The sequence below is a fragment of the Penicillium digitatum genome, chromosome 2 (assembly GCF_016767815.1).
Source record: "Penicillium digitatum chromosome 2, complete sequence".
In the NCBI taxonomy this organism is placed as follows: Eukaryota; Fungi; Ascomycota; class Eurotiomycetes; order Eurotiales; family Aspergillaceae; genus Penicillium; species Penicillium digitatum.
In genome coordinates this window covers 1284640-1305075 of record NC_089385.1, presented here as the reverse complement: position 1 = coordinate 1305075, position 20436 = coordinate 1284640, and the positions used below count along the sequence as shown (strand labels likewise).

The window sequence follows — 20436 nt, the reverse complement described above, 5'->3', positions numbered from 1 at the left end:
AACGAAGGGGCTCAAGTATGGTCTTTTGGACCTTGTGCTATTGTACATGGGAATTTCATGGGTCTGACAGCTACTGTATACATCACATCTAATTACGCAGTGCTTCAATGTCTTCCACCTAGTACATGTTAGTAACAACAAATTCGGGCATATTAAAGCTTTGTTAACATACCTCCTTGACGGCCTCAGGGGTTAGAACAATAGGGTGTTCGTCTCCGACGCAAACACTATCTTCGATGCGAATTCCGATCCCGCGGAAGTGGGCGGGCCATCGTTCATCGTTGGGAACATAGATACCCCTAGCATGGATTAGCTTGTTTCAGGCTGGGGAAGAAAAGAGGCTGGAGACGAACGGTTCAATCGTTATACATTGACCTGCTTTCAGGTCGTAGCCTCTAGAATACCCAGGGCAGTCATGGACGTCCAGGCCAATATAGTGGCCTAGATGGTGCGGGAATAGAGTGTTCAGTGCCTAGTCAAAGTCAGCAGCGTACTCCACATAGAAAAGTTTCGGATGCATACATTGCCGGACAGATCAAAGCCAAGCGACTTGAGCTCGTCTTTCAATCCATTCTCGGCGATACCATGGAGTTTGTCTAAAGAAAGGTTGGAAGTCTCGCGGCACAAAGCAAGACAGCACCGGTGCACCTTGAGCACAGCATTGTACAGATCCCGCTGGGGATCGGAGAACTTGCCATTGACAGGCCATGTTCGAGTGATGTCAGAAATATAGCTCCCCCATTCCTGTAGTTTGGTCAGTGTCCTGGAACTGCAAAGTTTGAGCTCAGATGAAGAACTTACACCACCGCCATCAACGAGAACCAAATCACCGTCCCTGAAATTGAACCGTAAGCAAAGTCTAACAGCATTTTAGAAAGGCATACGGACTTCAATGCATCGTCATTTCGGGTGTAATGAATAGCCAAGGCGTTCTATGAGGTCCGTCAGTGTCGATTTCAGCTTCAAAAAGGTCCGGAAACATACCTGACCACCCGCGACAACCGGGACAAAAGCGTTAGTATCACAGCCATTCACCTTGAACTGGTACTCCAGGAAAGAATAGAGATCTTTCTCTCGGGTGAAGTCTTGCCGCATAGCCTCGGTGAAAGCTCTCCCTGACGCTTGCCCCAGTCGGCGCATCTGTACAACCTCATTCTCACTCTTAAACACCCTCATTTCGTTCAGCAAGTGCTTTAGTGGCCTGACCCTGTGGTGGTCGACGACCTTCTTCAGCTTCTCCGACGCGACTGTTGCCCCATACAGATACCGATTCAAGGACGATCTTGAACCATCAAATGTTGGAATGTCCGAGTAAACCTCTGTCGCTCCCTGGACAATGGCTGGCAAGATATCTCCAATTTGTTCAATGTTTCCCGTCTGTTCTCCCTGTCAGCTCGATAATTTGTCTGGCCCTTGATCCAATGTCCCGCACCTCATCCGCATTGAAGACGTCCACAGCAGCCTGAGTGCCGGAGCGCGCCCCGTCCCAGAGTTCTGCTTTGGGGTCCTTTTCCCGCACATATAAATGAAAGATGTGATTGTCGCCAGAACCGTCGTTCCCGATAATCGCGAGTGCATTGGGTTCATTGAATCCTGTTCAGCGTGCAAACATTTAGCGGATGTCCTCCGCAGCATCAACAGCGTGCTAAGCAAACTTGCCCGTCAGGTAAAAGAAATTGGAATCCTGGCGGTACTCATTGAAGATTCCTTGTGCGCGGTACTTGACCTCTGAGGCAGCCAGCACTGCAATCGCGCCTTTGGGTAGCTTGTTGGCGAGTTTCGATCGACGTTGCGCATATTCAAGGGCAGTTATCCCGGGCGTAACTAGACAGACGACAATCAGCTAATTAAATGACAGGATGAACACAGATAAGTACACACGTTCACCTGGGCTGAGGATGTGGGGATGCGTCTCATGCAGCGGCTGGCCGAATTTGAGTTCCGCGGCGGCGACCGAGGTCGCATAACTGCGAGGCAGAGGGTTGCATCTAGGCAATTGGCGCAATGAATGACTCAAAGGCCTAGATGAGCGCATAAAGACGGCACATTGGCGAACAAGAGACCTGCATGCCGCCATTCTTGAAGGTCTCAAAAATGAGTGATAAGATTGAATTGTTGGAGGTGTTGTTGTCGCCAGGTTCATCAAGTCGGCGGTGTGGGCCAATCACCTCGGGTGCGTTTGGCATCGGAGACACCCTCTCTCCACTACTATACCCCGTTGCGAACAAATTTGTTGACTCGATAGATCTGTGCACAGCCTGTCATTAAAAGTACTCCAGTCTAGCCTTTGTGGGTAAATTTTGCACCAAGGGATCTGCTGAAATGGGTGTTTTAAGGCGTGCTGCCCTAATTCGCCAGGTCCATCACCTATCTTGATTCATCATCGATCTACTTGAATGCTTACTTCGTCGTCGCCTACTTGATTCTTCTCTTAACTTGACAGGGCATTTTACAGACAGCCATATACATGGGACGAAACTTGACCAACCCTAGTAGGGTGTCTAACACTGCCCATCGGTACAAGCATCGAGGTACGAGATGACTATGTGATTACACCGAAGCCAACAACCAAAACTATATTCTAGCCACGTATGGCCTGGGTTGAATTCTATCAATTATCCATGACTCTCGAGTTCTCAATGTATCCTTCAATCCAGGGTCAGACAACCCATTCTCCGCAATCCTCCCGATGATAGGACAAATGTGATCGTTTGAGTTTCCCTCCGCGAGTATCGATGAGCCTCTAGATTGCTGCCTCCATAGCTACGTCAGCTGATGGACTACGAACCTAGCTTGCAGCTGCAGCGATGGCAATGGACTCCCTATCTACGAAGCAGCAAGCAAATAGACGGGCTGATCCTGTCACTTACGCCTAACTCGCACAGACAACTACCGCTCTGCCTTCCTGTACGGCTACGCGACCCTCGCCACGGACGAGAAAGAAAAGCTGTGGACCATAAATTGATCGAGAACTCTGTTCTTACGGATCGTTGGGATCACTCGTGTGTGCTGCCGGACCGTGCTGAGATGCAGTCGACTGTCATCCTAGAGGTGAAGATTGTGGATAGCAGCGGCAAGATCTGTAATGGAAGTGTCTCGGATGAGCGTAAGGACTCAAGAACCGAGCAGGTCACTTCCAGTGTCTAGACTGGTGTTGTTCCGGTCTAGGAAATGTTGGGGACCCCGATTCCTAGCGGTGATGGTAAGGTCGCGGAAGTGCCCCTTACGGTTAGTCATCTCAACCGCTCAGATTGTTGAAACAGCGGGTTTTGTCATTTTAGTTCGAGTCATTCATATCTGCCATACATTTTCGTACAGTCAGATTTCTGTCAGTTGGTTATGCACGTTCATTGATCTTACCATACATTGCTTTACGCCCTGAATTCTGTCATATTTCGACACCTTACAAGTCCAGATGGTCACAAGTTCAGGATTTGAATTTTTTGGATTGTCTCCAGAGCAGCAAACCCTCATAATCAAAGAAAAAAGATTATCTAAAACTTCCAAATAGAAGTATCAGGGTTTTTACCCCATTCAGACCAGTTGACCTTTTTGGGTGGCTTAGCTAGGTCGAACCAGTAGGACTTTGCCTCACTCCAGGGTGTTGGCTTAACCTCAATCCACTGGCGGAAGCCGACCATAAAACTATAGGCTATAAGTTAGTAAATTCCTTTGGAGCAAGCACAGTGCAATTGCTAATGAAGTCGTACAGATTACCGGAGGCGGAATCCCAGACTAAATGCGAGGGACCAGAGAACAAAGGGCGAAAGCCAATAGTTTCGGTCTTACTAAAAGGGGCCGATGTTAGTACACATCTGTTATAGGTAACGTAGAATAGAGGCGTTAACTCACCGGATTGTCTTGTTCTTAAAGGCTTCCCGAATACTGTGGCGTTGATCATCAGTCATATCCCAGAAGACCTTTGCGCCAAGACTATCTCCTAGCTGGACACCAGGCACTTGCTCCCACGCAAACGAGACCAGGAAGCCAGCGGGTACAAGAGCAGAGCTCTCTTGCTCCTCTTCCCTATACCCTAGGAGGCGGGGGGTGACTTCCGACTGCTTATCGGTAAGAGTCTTGTATGCTACTAGCTCGGGCGGAGTCCACGCCCTAGCTTGCTTGGCGCGGGTAGCATCATCGTCAAACTCTGTGCCGAGGTGGGGCAGTTGCTTATATATCCTAACGAACGCGATTTTGCTAGCATCTCCGTGTTTCTTGCACTGGTACTTAACGGAGGCATAGGAGACAGCGGAGTGGTCAGGATCCTTTCGGTGCTCGTGTTCGTTAACGCGCCTGAGGACAATCCAGGTAGAGGGCGTAGGGGCATCGAAGACAATACTACGGAGCTCGGGGCCCCGGAACCAGGAATGCTGCGAAGTCATTTCGATTGACAAGATTGAAGGAGCAGGGTGCTGAAACAAAATGATGGCATGGCGAAGAGGGAGAAAGTTGATAGCTAAGTGATGCAAGAGAATGAACTTTATTTTTGGCATGTTGCATTCCTATTCGTCTACTTTTGCTTTGTTCCATTATTTGTTTATTCCTATAGGTCTATTCATTTATTCTGTTCCTTCATCCTCTATTGCTGTAGGTCTTCTTCTTTGTCTATTTCCATCTTTGCCCCTATTGACCAAATCGCCGCAAATAGTCCATCGTCTACTATACTTACTGGCCGAATGGCCTGTACCGAAAGTACAAAGAGCTTGCCTGACACTATACAGAGACACTACAGCACTGGAGCTGCAGAGATAGTCCGGTCGTAGTACTAGACCCTCAGTCCTGTGCTGTAGTGCTGCGGCGGGAGTGCTATTGCATCACTTTTAGTGTAAAAATCGGTCATCTCGTGATATATATAAAAGTTAAATAGAAAAACCTTGTAGTATGATTCTCGGCTTCTTCTTCGCTTATCACCTACCGAGGAATTTGTTACTTTGCAAATCCTTGTTTCGATAGACGGACACAGATTATGTACGAACAGTATGATTCATATTGAGAAAATGGTATTGAACAAACATAAAACTCAGAACTAGGTATCAACAGTCCAAACACCTCGCAGCCCAGTGCCAGGGCGAGGGTTTACGAGTGAGCACAGAGCTAAGTGCATCATCCCCTGACGGAGAGTAACATCCCCTTGTCCAGTATACACGTCATCATGGTAGATCGAAGGAGAGAATTCCAAGCCCCTAGTTCTACCAAAAAGGACCTGACGTAAAAACAGAGTCTCATTGTAAGTGCGTATAAACCCGAACTTGAGATCCAAGTCATCCATGTATTGGGCGATTTGTCCTGTGTTTACATTTTACGTTAGCGCACGGAACTTTCTATCTCAGCCAGCGTTCATAACTGTATAGTTAACTATAGTTAGATGAAAGATCTTACCTAAGACTTGGCGAAGCAAATTGTCTTCACCAAAGTCGAATTGCGAAACAATTCTCTCCAACTGGTGGTCGTACACCCAAAACGTCTTCATCTCACCAACGACATGAGAACTGCCATTAGGTCGCATGATCATGACATCGGGTGTTTTTCGGTATTTTAGCGCGTTTGCCGTGCATTTAAAGTCGCCGATGACCAAATCAAAATTATTGACATCGAATACAGCGCCCAAAGCTTGTCCTACACGTTCGTCAAAACGCCCCTGTAATCCTGTCTCATCACCGCATCGAATGTGCTCGTTTGCTAGTGGTCCAAGGATGGGAGAATTGACGAGATTTAAAAAGAGAGGGACTGGGCTCCAATTCGTTTTTTGAAATGTCACAGTGACCTCGTTATTAAAGGTCGCCCAACGGCGTAGGGGTCCGACGTATCGAATTTCGTGAATAGCATTCGACCGCGTAAAGTTCGGTCCAATCTTGATATCAGGAAGTGCATGTTGCAGTGTATCAGTGCTGGTAACGGGAATAGACATTTTGGTTATGCTTAGTGAAATCAAGTTCGTATGGGAGCTCGGTGTTGATGTTTACAAAAACCAAAAAAAACGTGTTGAAGCAGGACCACCTAGCACCATCTACACGCTCCTGCCCTGTAGACTTCACAGTGATACGCGTTGTGTCGTACGAATCCCCAACTGCTATTCCATGAATTATCTATGAACAGAGCTAACAATATGTCTAGTTTAAACAGGTCTCCGAGGGACCACCACTCAGTTAACCTTTGACACTTTCCTCGTATTACGTAGGCTCAGAAAATCAGTAATTAAAAGCAATAGATGTTTGCAATATACTAGAGTTGGCTATAATGCCTTAGGGAAAGCATGTCGACTTTTCGATTTTTAAACTATATCATATCGTGGCTCTTCCACTGTCATCACCCTTATACCATGTCGGATTTTCATTCTGTATGAGAACACAAATGTGGCACTATGGGCCAAAACGGCGGAGATAACTTTTTGGATAGGATACAGCAAGTGCAGCTGCTTTGTGCGGCATTCTGGAACCGCATCCTTCCTGCTGCCTCCAGGTTAGTTCGCTTCTCGACATTCTTCATGGTAGTACCTGCGGAGGCCACGCTTAGAGTTGCGATATTCTTTGGTACAGAAAGCGAGGTCACGACAGCGCTACCAGCAGCTACTGTATTGGACCAGTCAATCTCACTCAAGGATCCTTCTGTGAAGAGCGTAAAGTTGTTCTGGGACCCATTGAAAGATGGCACAACTGCCACGGAGCCATGTGGTTTCCGGTCATTGGCACTCAGGGGGGCAAAAGGTACTTCTCCGTTTGCTCTGGTGATTCCGAGACAAGGTCTCGAGCTCGAATAGAGAGATCTATGGAACCAGTCTGGTCGTACAGCGGCACACCGTTGGCTTAGGTAACTTGTATCAATGGATGATATGGCTCTAGAGCAAATTTCTTGCGCATAAGAGCATCATACTCGTTAAAAGGCTGAACCAAGTCGGCCCTACGCTTCTCTGGGTTGGAGTTTATATACTACACGAAGTCAGTGTGCTTGATTAGGAGGGAGGGTATGGAATTCATGAAATCGATTGTGCAAGTGAAGTAGTGTTGAGAGGTTATTTCAATTGAATGACAAACCCAGGAGAGAACCCATGAGGTTTATTTTGTTACATAAGTTGTAGAGAGGCCAATTTTCAACTTCATATGGTTGATATCCACTTGGCGTTAGCATCCAGGCATCCTTAGGCAACCGACCTACTTCTGCCGCCTTTCCAACCAATCGCTTCCTCCCCGTACAACTACCAAGCATCAACAACATCACGCTCGCTTCGTTTACTCGCATGGGGACGAAATTCCTAATGGACCCTTAGAGTCATATGTCCCCAATAGTAGTTTAACTGCAGGTCGTGTCTGAACAGTAGGCACCCGTAGATGTGGAAATAGATTTGATAACAAGAAGGCATCGGCAACTTTTCCCACTATCCCGCTGCTGTTTGCGGAGACTTGCCGCAAGGTCTGCTAATACGGAGAATGGAGTTGGTTGTTTGATTTATTTATTTGGGTTTATACGATGCCTGAACGACTTGGACATGGGCGGACGTGTTGTATTTTCTGCCATCGTACTCCGTACATGCACGGTATTGGTGAACATAGTAAAAACTCCCAAAATGCGCACCACAATTCCCATGGCAAAATAACGACCCTCACTTAATTTGGTGTGATTTTTAGCTTCCCGGGCGTTGCGACTGAGTATAATCAGCCCAGATTCCCATCAAGGACGTTCAAAAGTAAGGCGCCGACTAAAAAGACTTGTAGTTTAGATATGCCGATTTAGACAAAACAGAAGGATTGTAGCCAGAAAAGGTATACCATGTATCAAGAGACGGCTAAAAAATCTGCTGGTGTTGAATCACATGCAGACGCCATAAACCCGTCGACGCGGTCGTATGATTAAAACCGATATCCCCAAAGGAAAGTTGGAATTCTCCCTAAGATACCCCACGAAGGTGCTCCTCACGCCCGAACCTCCACGTACTTGCGACTGGACTGATAAGTTTAGGTGATTCATCTTACATTATGACTTACTCAATCGTCAGATAGGTTTGGAGTTGACTCAGTCCCCCGTATTTCGATAGATAGGTGGCATGGTGAACCAGCGAACGAGTTGTAGTCGATGAATGAAGAGTCACTATGATAAAAAGGATGAATTAAAGGGAACAACTTTGAAGAAAGAAACATTTGGAAAGCGCATTGCTAACAGTCAAGTTAACGAGCTTATCCTATGGGACTATGGGATGAATAGGTCTATCTTCTTGACCGCTCCCTATTCGGACTAGGCACAAGTATCAGTAGGGTACAATGCCTACTCTTTTTCCTAGCTTCAAGATAAGCACGGCCCATTTCACTCATAACATTGGAAGTCAGAAGAGGACTCGGTCATAATAGACCTAATAGAGGAATGTGACTGAAAATGTTGCACTGATAGCTAGTTGAAAAGAAGGTCAAATTCTGTAGCGGCCGTAACTGCATATCTTTTCCCCGGCGATAGATAGAGCTATGTAGTTACCGGTGCGGCGACATCAGATGTTCCGCTTGTTGTTATGATCTTTGACTGACTTGCATAGGCTCCCTCTGTTGTAGAGGTTCCATGCTAGGTACCTCAGAGAGCGGCTACCCGCGGGCATTGTGTGTCCTTATATAAGCATACACTCACGTGATCTTGACTAACCTAACTGGAGAGTGATGGAGCACTCTGTTGTTGATCCAGCCCACCAGTGTCATCATCCATCATTGATTTAATCTAAAAACGTTCTGACCGAACACAATGCTTTATTTAGGCCACACGATGAAAAAGGTGCATTCAATCGCTCAGGCGGACCCAGACTTTCTAATGGTATCTGTGCCTCTATCTTTGAATGTATCTTATTGTTGCATGCGTGGCTGATTATAAGTGATATCGGACCCTAATTTCTACACAATTGGACGCATTCCTCTCTGTCTTTGTTGTGCATAAATGTTTGGAATAACATCAAAATATTGAATGGTTGCGAGAATTAGCAACTCCTAGACCTGTTTAATCGTGTTTGGAGTTTGCTGATGTGCATCATAAGGAGGTCTATCCTTGGTAACAATATCATGGTGAGTTGAACAAATGCGCTTCTTGTGTTGTATAGTAGTATAGCAAGTGTCCCTAGGTAGTCAGACAACGCTTGGATCCACCTATCCCAGTCATCGTCATGGCGCCGGGCTCGGCAGCCGCTGACTCATCGACTCATCATGCCCTGGATCGTTGATCCAAGACCTCATTCTCTTTCTTCCTTTGGTCTCAGGTCCGAGAAGTGAAGCATTATCTGAAAATTGTTACTTTCGTCACTTTGATTCCCTTACACACTTCAATCACCCTATAATCACTTAACTTCCATCTCAAAGTCTACTGTCTGCCCCGCCCATTACTTCCCCGCTTCAACTCCGGCGATATCTGGTTGTGAACCACGACATTTGACATTGCCGGGTCTGCTTTCTCTGTGAAAGCCTGTCACCGACGATACATTCGAGATCAAAAATCGACCGCTCTATTCAAACCGCCAACATGAGTAGCCCAAAGCGCAGAATCGAGACAGATGTAAGTAATGTTGCGGATAGTCTGACAAGCCCCAGAGTCGTCGGAGATGCTAACAACATTTTTGTGTTCATTGTGCAGGTCATGAAGTATGCTCCGCAAGTCCGACAACGTTCAAAATAAACGGCACTAACCTTTGGCTAGGATGTACGACTGACAATCCCCTGCACTTTCAATTCAGCCGCCGCTTTCCCCAACCTTTTTGATCGGCCTCGGCTAGCATACTTGATTGCCAGGGAATATTCTGACAGGTTATATAGGCTAATGAGTGACTATGAAGTAACTCTGGTCAATGATAACAGTAAGTTCCGGTCCTCTTCCAGCTATGGATCTATTCGCTAACTCCGGAAATTCAGTGTATGCATTTAAAACACCCTACAATTAATCATTTGAAGTCGTCTGGTGCCAATAACTACCAACAGGCAAGAATTCTATGTCCGTTTCAAGGGTCCGGAAGAAAGTATGTCTTGCTCAGAATCGACCGGTATTAGATCATACTAACTTTTCTAGCACCATTCAACGGAGGCCTCTGGAAAATCCACGTCGAATTGCCTGACCAGTACCCATACAAGAGCCCAAGCATAGGATTCGTCAACAGAATCTTCCACCCAAATATCGACGAGCTGTGAGTTAAGGAAGCTCCACCACGAGGAATAAAAATCGGAGTTTAACAGTATTTTTTTTTGCCTTAGGTCTGGCTCAGTCTGCCTTGACGTGATCAACCAAACGTGGTCGCCCATGTACGACATGCTCAACATCTTTGAAGTCTTCCTTCCTCAACTCCTTCGGTATCCCAATCCTTCGGACCCTCTCAACGGAGAGGCGGCAGCGCTTATGATGAGGGAACCCAAGGCATATGAGGCAAAGGTCAAAGGTGCGATACAATCAAAAGGCCTTTGTTTGCTAATATGCGATACTGATAACTCACTGCCAGAATATGTTGCCAAATACGCTAGCAAAGAGGCTGTGGATGAGGCAGGTGAAGACACCGAGTCTGAAGATGAGCTAAGCTCGGCGGGGAGCTACGAATCTGATAACGAAGAGCCTGCGGGTACAATGGACGACGTCTGATGGTCTGCAAACTGAGCCTTTCCGTCAGGTTTAGGATCGACCCTGTACGCACATATTGCATCAACTAACTCTCAACTATGTCCATCCTGGCACTGGATATCAGCGGGCGTTTTCATTTTTCTGTCATAGGGGAGTTGTCATGTTTCCGTTTTATTTCTACCCTATCAATCATCAAATTGTGTCCCTCTTCTTCTCTTACCAATTGTGTATTTCGGTCTTCCCAAGAAGCATTTGCAGTAAATTTCGGCGGAGCCATGGATTGAACAATTCATGCCGAATCTCTCATAGGTATGGGAAGCAATATTCCTTTTTCTTGATTCTTCCCTATGATGTCTCAACTGTATAGATGGTTCGAAATATTTTTTTCATACATAACTCATCCCATCCGAAGCCAAACTTCTATATAGGTTGACTTGATGAAGACACAGGCCCCCCCCTGGAAGGATAAGCACTTTTAGCGCCTACATCCACCCATTTTCCTGATTAACAGCAACTCACTGGATAACTTCAATTCCAATCCTGTCTATGTGAAAATCAAGGATAAAGTCCGGTATCGAAAACAAAAAATACATATGCGAGCAGTGCACAACTGACAAGATGAGGTGAAGACAAAGAAACATATTTTAAAAATAGGAAAACACGCCCAACAAAAAAAAACCAACATGGGATGATGAACAACATTTTGATAACAAAAGAGATAGTCCGCGCCATTGGGTATTATTAGACCTTGATGATAGGGAAAAGGAACGACGATGTATGTGCGAAAAACAGTCAATCTGCGATCAACGCAAGAAACAAAAATCCCTTAAATAACAGCGCAGCGCAGTAGGAGGAAGTAATGAAATGGGTCTTCCAGTACCCTTATCTGCATCCATTGATTTTATCCTCACAGCCCGCACTGTCATTTGTCGTGTCGTCAATGCGCAGCGTCAATGTGCGGCGTCAATGAGCAGTGATGAATGTCGCAAACGCCTTGACCTAGGTGACATTGAGGACTCCAAACACATCATGGCTGAATTTAGTATCCGTTTTGATATTGGTACGAGAACGTTTCTTGTTTGGGTTTACGACAACTTCACCCCAGTGTTTTGGGACGGTGCCTGATGCGCCGGAGGTGGGACGGCTTGGCGGCGACGTGCGATGAGTAGATGCAACAAGTGTTGTTGTTTCTGTTCTTTGTGATGGAGCAGGAGATGAAGAGATAGGGGTGTGAAGAGTGGCTTGGGGCCGAAGGTGTGGTTGTGGTTGGATGGACCAGATATCGATGACGGAGCTGGGAGATGTGATTAGCCATGCATTCAGTTCCACGAAAAGCTAATTTGCCGTATGCGAAAGATAAGGCAACTATTATTGTATACTCACTCAGATGTTCGCTGGCAGATTGATTCCAGCGCCTCTCTCTCACGTCTCACATATTCCGAATCCGGCTGGCTGGCCTGGTGAGCTTGGTGGAGTGCTCCATAGCCATATCCAGCTTGATAAGGGTCCTCATCAAGTAGACGTGAAGATTCAGGCTTGAAGAATGAATTGTTAGACAACTGCAATCTGCCACAAGCATCCCACACATCGCGCACAGACTTGGGCACTGTGCGCTGAACATGGTGACGGGAAACCAGCTCCAGACTCGGGACTCACCTCAGGAGACTCGTGGCGATTTCCACCAAGGCAGGAGGCACAGATACCCATTTATGGGGATCGGAATCGGGGATTCAGAACCGGGGATGTTCTTGGCTGCACGTTTGCGTTGTGTGATGGGCACGAGGCATTAATCACCCCAATAGTTGAGGTGCGGGTTTCCTTTGTTGGAATAGGGGAGGAAACTATCGGAAGATAGGAAGTGTAGAATATGTAGAAAACAGAGGATATGAAATAAAACAAATGGCGCAGTAGATAGTCGCAGTGTAGATCAAAGGGCTCATTCGAAGTCGGAAGTCGAGGCTGGAGGGTCCGTGCCATGTCATCAGGCCGTGACCGCAGAGCGGCGTGGGAACACCGTTTTTCTTGATCAGGCATTTTGGTCTTGCAACTCTCCCTACACACCACACGATGTTTGATCTACCAAATGCCAAGCGGTATGTGAACAAGCACTTCACTCGGGCTTTTCTCACTGTTCCCCGCAACTAACCTGGCTTTACAGCGTCCGCCGCGATGAGATGCGTTCACCAGAGTCATCTCGCTCGCCATCACCAGCACCAGACAATGCCGCCGTCCAGGATGCATACGCTCGCCTAGGGAAATTACTTAACCTCGATCAATTGGATGCTGCGCAGGAGACAACCAGCCACGACATTGATCCCTCACAGCCTGCGGAGGATGAGGACGAAGAACAAGAATTTGAGTTCCGCCTATTTAGCGCCCCCACCAAATCAACGGAAGACACCACCAAGCAGCCTGGAAATGATACAGACGAGAAAATTACAGAGGCTCCGACTACCCAGAAATTGAAGATTCGGCTGCATTCACCCACACCGGGATCTGGCGCTGGTACTGAGGGACGATTTGTGAAAGCCTCCCGGGGATGGGATTACTACTTTTCTACGCCTTCTCTCCAAGGTACAAGGAATGGACAACCTACCTCTGAAGACGAAATCCGGATAGCGGAAAAGAAGAAACAATTCGAGGAAATGGCCGTTAGCGGGCAGCACGTGCTGACATGGGCCAACTCGCTAGTCTGGGTAAGTGAATATCCATGTGTCTAGTTTATAGCTACTAAGTTGACCTGAAGCCCGGCTGCCATCTCCCATGGCGAGTCATCCATCTCAAGCGCCATCAGACCAAAATGCCACGGCCAGCCAACAGTCTTCCCGTCTACGTGGCAGAGGGCGCACCTATCTCGAAGAGCCCACTTACACGCAAGAAACCAGGCAAGAAGCGGCGAGTGCAGCTGCGCAAGCGCGTTGCGGCCGCACAGGCTGCCAAGGAAAACGAAGCAGAGAAGCGGACTCGGAAGAACCGCGATAGGAAACTCAAGCGCAGACAAAAGGCGAGAGAGCTGAAGGCTGCGGCGGCGGGTGTTAGCGTTGTAGATGTCGCTATGGCTGATGGTGATGATCATTCCTCGGGCGGGGAGGAATGAAACTACCTAGCATCAGGATATATTCTTAATGTGATACCCGTGGGAGTGTTTGTTCAAATTAAAGCGGTGAGTTTGACTGTCGCGTAAGGATTCTAGAGTGGATGACCAAAGCTTTTGACGACGTTGAGTGAATCTGGTCGAGGCCGACATAGAAAGAAAACGTATGCAATGCATAGCTTTGTAAAACTGATTAATATACAACGCTGAGGGTATGTAACAAAATAAGGAGCGGGACAAAAGCACTCGCGAGTGAGATCAGACTCGCCAGTAAAGTGGATATTCACAATTCTACTTAGCAGGCGCATCTAGCGTTAATTTTAGCATTCTCCTCTGCATCGTTGGGAAACTCGACTTACCAGTCTTGGCGGCAGCTTCCTCGGGCGCAACAGCAGCGGCCTCGGCCTTAGCACCCGACTCTTCAACTTTAGCAGCAGGTTCCTCGGCAGCAGGCCCCTCGGTCTTCACAGCAGATTCCTCGGGCTTAACGGCAGGCTGCTCAGGCTGGACAGTGGGCCCAGGCACAGCAGCAGGGGTCTCGGGTTTAGTAGCAGGCTCCTCGGGCTTACCAACAGGGGCCTCAACAGTTGCAGTTGCAGTTGCAGGTGCAGCAGCAGCCTCAGGTTCGTGATGAGTCTCGACCGGGCCGGCAGTAGCCGTCATCTCAGGGGAGGCTACGGGCTCCGCAGTGCTTGCGCCCTTTGCCTCAGGCACCTTAGCAGCATCTGCATTAAATCAAAGAAGTTAGCTGGAGGCCAAAAACGGGATGAAGTTGATACGAAATATGGAGTAGATAAGAAAATGTCATAACATACCTGGCACAGACTCCGGGGTTGCAGCGGGGGCGGTGGGTTTCGCGGCAGGCGTCTCACTGGCCGCCGCCGCAGCGACGGGGGTAGCAGTCGCAGCAGTCGCAGCAGGGACCGGTTCGGACTTCTGTTCGATTGTCTTTTTAGCAGCCTTCCTGCGAAGGCTGAAGAATCGTTTGAAGCCCTTCTTGACCTGCTCAAGAGCATCGGGTGCTATAGAAACATCAGCGCTGCGTACTTTGGGTCCCGAGGGGCGCTAAATGTTGGGTCGGGAGTATAGGGGGTCGGGGGGGTATAGGGATGCGTTAGGATCACTCACGAACACCAGGCATTTTGATCGACAAGTTTGAGATCAGAATCAGATGGAGATTTGATAAATCTAAATCAAGATCCGATGAGGAACGCGTTGCGAACGAAAAGGAGAAGTAACGCGCAGTCGATTCACTCCCACGTGACTCTCCCCGTCGATGCTGTCGGCTTTCCCTTATGTCATTTCCAATGCGTAGAGGAGAAGGCGTCTATTGGTTCTTTGCCACATAAATGGATACCTATTCCGCAGCTTAGCTTGGCTCTGGCCAGTTATGGCTGTGCTGGCGGAAATTTGTTTGCACTTTCATTTTATTTTTCTGAAACAATTTATCTAATTGGTTTCATATCGCAGAAAAGGGAAATACGTTGTTCCTTTGAGTGATTTCAAGGGTCGAAGACTGGGTTGTTCCATTGCTATAGACCTAGATATAAAAAATGGATTTCAAGCATAAGATATGCAGGCATAATTGGCAGAGATGAAAGGCACCAAAAAAATAGGAAAAAGCACGAACGAAAATCACGAAAATAACGCCGGTGTATCAATGGTATCTGGCCTGCAAATCACTGCGCAGGGTGTATATAACTAAAGAAATTTGAAGATGGTCAGGGCAACAGAATGCCCTAAGCCACTTTGTATTAGCAACCAGTCTTGATCAGGAAGGACATACGTACCCAAAAAGAGAAAAAGTAAAGAGATTGCAATCTTAAGATTCTGGGAAGCGATGACAGTGAGCAGGACAACACAAAGAGACCATGCGGAGGATCCTCCGATACCAAAACCTGGGATATGCTTGAACTTGAATGCTGCATCGTCGATGACCGATTGCAAATTGGCCGCCGCAACACTAGTCTTGGCTAGCAAAGCTTGCGATACTTGCGCGTCAAATTGAATGGCCTCCTGGGCCCGCGATTGTGCAGAGAGTGCTTCTATTTGTTGGTTCTGGGCCTTTTGTAACTCGCTTGCTTTTGATTCGGATTGTTGGATGAATGTTTCCATGTTTTGAAGTCGCTTGCAAAGTCAATGAGGGACTCAATATGTGGGGAATTCACTCGTACCTCCGTTAGCCTGGTTTCCTGCTCAAGGACCATGTTCATACGGCTAGTCAACCATTCCTACAAAGGATGGTTAAAGGTTAGTTTCACAGTATCCACCAAGGGACACATCGAGATTTGGCATACCATAGCAGCATCAAACCTCTGCATGCCTCGGTAAACTCGGTCCATATCTGAATTCAAAATCGACTCGAGCGACAGGTGTAAAGACGATGCAAGATCTTTCTGAGCGACAGCATTCGTTTCTTGGACCAGCAGCGATTCTTGGCTTCTAGCCATTGCATCTTGCTGGGCCGTTCGCAGCGCCTGTTGAAGGGCTCCCACTTGAGTCGTTACATCAAGGATGTCCTAGTTGAAACTTAGTAGATGTTTTAATTTCGATTGGTTTGTTCAAACTTTACCTTTTCAAGCACCCCTGTTCCAGTCCGCACATTTGACAAAGCCACAGACATAGAATCTTGGAGAGACCATATTCCAGCTTCGATTTCTTGGAGAAATTTGTTGAATGTTCGTTTGAAAACTGAATTCGTCACCTCCATTTCGGCCACGATCTTCTCCTGCAGAGATTGAACAGCTTGGATGAATGAGTGCTGCTGTGCAGACTGTGCAGTTGCATTCTGCAAAGCCTCTTGAATCCCGATGTTGAGCTTGAGACTACTCTTGGCAATGGACCGATGCAGGTCAAGAAGCTCCTCTTTTTCTGTCTCGATTCGCGAAGCATGGCAGATCACAAGAGCATTCTGTCGGCTGTTGCTGTAAGAAGTCCACCACTGGGGTCGTGACTCAAGTGTTCTGAGACACTGCTCCAATAGTTCTTTTGGGACTTCATCCGAAACAGAGTCAGAGCCTCTGTGCCGACTCAGAAAGCCGAATCGATTCTTCTGTGGAGGTGGTGACACGGTAACAGGAAGGCATGACGGAGGCATTGGGGTGCCAGTACCGTCAATTTCACATAATGCTAGCCGTGCGGCATAAACGGATCGAAAAAGGTCGAGCCTTTCTGGGCTCTCCGTTTGCGTGCTGTCTTTGCCATCGCTGAATGTTTGACACGAGTCCACTAGTTTAGTCGCCGCTAGCCGATTGCACGAGGGTGAAGCTTTCATCGAGTCCAGAATCTTGACAGCTTCGTTAAAGATACTGTCATGGTCTTGCGTTCGGGAACTGAGCAAAGAGATCGCGTCGACATCTGGTGTCTTGGGCGCAAGAACTGGGACATCTTCTTGTGTAAGTAGAATGATATGCAATTTATCTCAATGCCTTACTGTGTTGGGAGGCACTCGCATGACTGAGCGGCGAAAGTGCGAGGAAGGTATATGACAGCACTTGAAAGTAATCGATTGCCCTCATGGTGAATGGCCTACTTGGTTTGGTGCATGGGCGTGGCTTTGGATATGCCCAGGTTCTTGATCACTCGTGTGTATGTTGCGAGAAAAGCGGTATAAAAGAGGGAAAGAAAAGAATGAGTGATTTCGGATGTGAGACTTGCCATCCAATATGTTTGGCTCGCGCCGAACTCTCACTTTACTTATTCCTGGACATTTTTCGTCTCAGTACTCGGTTTTTAGCTTCGATAGATTTTCACCTTCTTTTTTATTCAACTATAACGGTCGCTAGTCTATAGGATTCAGGTACGGATGCCACATGGTACTTCAAACCAACACGGGATATTTCCCCAGAAACCAAAGTAAACACCATTTCATAGATCTTACTCCTTCAGATGAAGTCCCTGGCAATCCCATTTATCTCCTTGTTATCATATACCCTGTAAAAATCACAGCCTTCCTCTAGTCCCAGTCACATGTGGATGAATACACATCGAAACCGAACAAGTATTATGCCACTGAATCTCTTTTCGTCTACATTTGTGAAAGAGGCATAGACTGAAAAGAATTAGTCCTTTTACTAGGGTGATCTCTGTGCCAGCATGCAGTCCATACATCTTAACATATGTGATTAGTGTAACCGGGCTACCATGCAGACCTATTGAGGAACCGGAGTAGTAGACCAATGAGACAAAACCTTGGGGCAATCCTCATCTGACAGTTGCAACGTTAGAAAGCGTTGAACTTTTCAATAAAGCTAACATCGACGGCTCTAACCTTGCAAATATCAAGCCGACTGGACGAATATAAAAGGTGGTTGCAGGCGGGAAAACAGCGTTTTCTAGTAAATCTCAGAATTTCCTAGTCAACCTCAGATTCGACCTATTTTCTTCTTTTCTTCCTCTTTTCAACACAAGGAGCTATTATCGGAACATCCGATTCCTTCTAATTCAGATCAAGTACTCAGCATATTGTTTGATTTGCCTGCTCGTTCGTTTCGTTTACTTCTTTTTCTATCATAGTCTTCTAGCATGGCATGGTCTTCTGGCAACACTTACTTTGATTCTTTACGAATGCCAGATGGTTATGACTGGACCATTAGGGAATTCAATCATTCTCAATTCGCTCCTGGTGTCTATAAAATCATCTACCTCTATACTGATGGAGCCGATTATAGCAACTGCAGTAGCAAAGGCAGATCCTCTTCGATCTACCCATATCAAACAGTATCCCATTGCATCCGTTGCACCTAGCTTTGCTGTATCTTCTACCTTGACCTCGACTTGTTCCGATCTGTGCCACTTTTACCAGAAGGCCATGCACCAAACCCCAGTCGATAATTACTATGCAGCTACGGCCTCGGGATTGGGCTATGTCGGCCCTAGGCACAACACCGCTTGCACCGATCTAACGGCATCTACCTCATCTGCCCAAAAGAAATCTGAGGGGAAATCTACCAGCGATAGTTATACCAAGGGAAAGAGCCCTCTGGTTGTAATCAAGGACGACAGCAGAAGCAGGGGTGAGCAACCTCCGGGTTCATCATCAAGCTTCGACACTTATACCAATTTGTCTATTCTAAGAAACTTCAATGACATTTTCCGATGCCATTGGAAAGACTGCACATACCGCAGTCCTTTCTCCGGAAAACCGGCTTCGATGCGTCACATCGACACGCACCATATATCTCCGTGCTCATTTGATTGTCCATCAATCGAATGGACAACATGTCCGAGCACCTAGGAAGAGTCGGTTGGGAACGAGCTTGATATTAATTCTGAATTGGTGGTGATGTTCGGGCTCTGGAGCCTCATCTGTGTTAGGCCTAGGCAGAGATTCTGTATCTTCAGGAATGTCCGTTTCTGAATGGAGATATATGCGTCGTTAGAGATAAAGTGGAATACTGTGGGATCAACCAGGATAAATTGTGTTACTTGGTCGTTGTCTTTCATTTGGCTATGTAGGATGGGAGGACGGACTCGAGAGGCCCTCGAGTGTTTGGATTTCTTGGCACCAGGTTTCAACAACCTTTGGCAACAGACGCATCCAATGAAAAATCTCCATCCTGAAGTCATATTTTGAGATAAAAAACTGGCACAATATACACTGTGGTCGAGAGCATAATTAAGTATACATGGAAAAAACTTGGCAGGAACTTTGGATGAAAGTGATGTGGGGGAAATCACGTGCACGCTAAACCTATTAAGGTAACCAATCTGCGAACAAAATCCAAAGTCCGCAACATAGCATCCGACTCAACACGCGCAAATCACCATGTCGTGCTCCATACCTCAACGCTGCGCCCGCCAGCTTCTTCGAGAGCCCTTCCAGCGCGGTTCCTTACCCATCTTTCTTGCGCCCGCCTTCTCCCCCCGCACACAATGCTTCTCGACCACATCCCCGGCGCAGTCCCGAGTCGGAGGTGCTGCGCTCTCCATCCCCCCGGAGGTTTCATTTAAGCTCATCGATCTCCCCGCAACTCTCACCCGCACACGAGGAAAGGACATTCCCAAGTTTATGGCCGAGATTAAGGGGCCCAAGGGTAATGTGCTACGGCTGAAATGTGGACTGGTCAATGGGTGCTAAAACTAGTCCATTTCACAGGCGAGATGAGCCTGAAAATTCCCTCCTTCCTCACTATTACCCCCGATGAGACAGGCCAGAAGGCTAGTTTGTCAGTTTTGGATCAGACAGTTCCTCACCAGCGTGCTATGTGGGGTATGTTCTCCTGTCTTTTCTCCGCGGCAAGCCATTGGTGTTTAACGCTTTGCTTTTCTATCTAGGAACCATTCGCGCACTCCTACAGAATCACATCCTCGGCGTCTCCGAAGGTCACGTCTGTGTCTTGAGTATGGTTGGTGTCGGTTACAGGGCCACCATCGAAGACAAGGCGTCCACCGTTCAAGCCGCCTTCCCCGGCCAAAAGTTCGTTTCCCTCAAGGTCGGCTTTTCTCACCCAATTGAACTTGGCATTCCCAAGGGCATTGTTGCGAGCACACCGCAGCCTACCAGAATCTTGTTGGAGGGTGTCGACAAGCGGGTTGTGACCCAATTCGCAGCCGAGATCAGAGAATGGAGACGCCCCGAGCCATACAAGGGCAAAGGTATCTTCGTCAACGGAGAGACGATCAAGCTCAAGGCAAAGAAGATCAAATAGACTGGAGGCGCATTTCTTTTCAGCTACGCGGGATTTTTTTGTGCTTGGTTCCGCGTTTTGTACTCTCATCGTCACACATGTATTTTTTTTTTATTCTTCTCACAAGCGCTGGTATCACAAATCTACTTC

The 20436-nt window shown here is 47.3% G+C and overlaps 9 protein-coding genes across 9 annotated transcripts; 4 read left to right on the top strand and 5 right to left on the bottom strand.

Annotated features, from left to right (window-relative positions):
* Positions 1-88: 88 nt before the first annotated feature.
* On the bottom strand, positions 89-2077 carry Pdw03_6534 (Peptidase M24, structural domain; the record flags this gene model as incomplete). Its single annotated transcript, XM_066101380.1, has 10 exons — positions 89-118; positions 173-299; positions 354-472; positions 523-744; positions 802-835; positions 889-932; positions 985-1377; positions 1433-1593; positions 1660-1824; positions 1882-2077. The coding sequence occupies 10 exons, from the start codon at positions 2075-2077 to the stop codon at positions 89-91; spliced, it is 1491 nt and encodes a 496-aa protein (XP_065956463.1).
* A 390-nt stretch (positions 2078-2467) lies between these two features.
* Pdw03_6533 (FMN-binding split barrel) lies at positions 2468-3147 on the top strand (the record flags this gene model as incomplete). Its single annotated transcript, XM_014679909.2, has 3 exons — positions 2468-2531; positions 2586-2589; positions 2793-3147. The coding sequence occupies 3 exons, from the start codon at positions 2468-2470 to the stop codon at positions 3145-3147; spliced, it is 423 nt and encodes a 140-aa protein (XP_014535395.2).
* A 130-nt stretch (positions 3148-3277) lies between these two features.
* Positions 3278-4382, bottom strand: Pdw03_6532 (Glycosyl hydrolase 71 family protein; the record flags this gene model as incomplete). Its single annotated transcript, XM_014679910.2, has 5 exons — positions 3278-3297; positions 3361-3378; positions 3530-3645; positions 3711-3788; positions 3853-4382. The coding sequence occupies 5 exons, from the start codon at positions 4380-4382 to the stop codon at positions 3278-3280; spliced, it is 762 nt and encodes a 253-aa protein (XP_014535396.2).
* Positions 4383-9838: 5456 nt separating this feature from the next.
* On the top strand, positions 9839-10584 carry Pdw03_6531 (Ubiquitin-conjugating enzyme, E2; the record flags this gene model as incomplete). Its single annotated transcript, XM_066101379.1, has 5 exons — positions 9839-9870; positions 9936-9973; positions 10024-10138; positions 10206-10387; positions 10448-10584. The coding sequence occupies 5 exons, from the start codon at positions 9839-9841 to the stop codon at positions 10582-10584; spliced, it is 504 nt and encodes a 167-aa protein (XP_065956462.1).
* A 978-nt stretch (positions 10585-11562) lies between these two features.
* On the bottom strand, positions 11563-12270 carry Pdw03_6530 (late endosomal/lysosomal adaptor and MAPK and MTOR activator-domain-containing protein; the record flags this gene model as incomplete). Its single annotated transcript, XM_066101378.1, has 3 exons — positions 11563-11857; positions 11947-12098; positions 12220-12270. The coding sequence occupies 3 exons, from the start codon at positions 12268-12270 to the stop codon at positions 11563-11565; spliced, it is 498 nt and encodes a 165-aa protein (XP_065956461.1).
* A 360-nt stretch (positions 12271-12630) lies between these two features.
* Pdw03_6529 (4-formylbenzenesulfonate dehydrogenase TsaC1/TsaC2) lies at positions 12631-13660 on the top strand (the record flags this gene model as incomplete). Its single annotated transcript, XM_014679914.1, has 3 exons — positions 12631-12656; positions 12722-13259; positions 13310-13660. The coding sequence occupies 3 exons, from the start codon at positions 12631-12633 to the stop codon at positions 13658-13660; spliced, it is 915 nt and encodes a 304-aa protein (XP_014535400.1).
* A 288-nt stretch (positions 13661-13948) lies between these two features.
* Pdw03_6528 (uncharacterized protein) lies at positions 13949-14798 on the bottom strand (the record flags this gene model as incomplete). Its single annotated transcript, XM_014679915.1, has 4 exons — positions 13949-13965; positions 14017-14382; positions 14473-14679; positions 14786-14798. The coding sequence occupies 4 exons, from the start codon at positions 14796-14798 to the stop codon at positions 13949-13951; spliced, it is 603 nt and encodes a 200-aa protein (XP_014535401.1).
* A 560-nt stretch (positions 14799-15358) lies between these two features.
* Pdw03_6527 (Nuclear membrane fusion protein Kar5, putative) lies at positions 15359-17175 on the bottom strand (the record flags this gene model as incomplete). The annotated part of the gene is made up of 6 exons (XM_066101377.1): positions 15359-15396; positions 15448-15784; positions 15832-15888; positions 15955-16176; positions 16230-17044; positions 17091-17175. The coding sequence occupies 6 exons, from the start codon at positions 17173-17175 to the stop codon at positions 15359-15361; spliced, it is 1554 nt and encodes a 517-aa protein (XP_065956460.1).
* Positions 17176-19424: 2249 nt separating this feature from the next.
* On the top strand, positions 19425-20307 carry Pdw03_6526 (mitochondrial 54S ribosomal protein uL6m; the record flags this gene model as incomplete). The annotated part of the gene is made up of 3 exons (XM_014679918.1): positions 19425-19692; positions 19755-19868; positions 19934-20307. 3 exons carry the CDS (start codon positions 19425-19427, stop codon positions 20305-20307), a joined length of 756 nt encoding a protein of 251 aa, XP_014535404.1.
* Between the last annotated feature and the right edge of the window lie 129 nt (positions 20308-20436).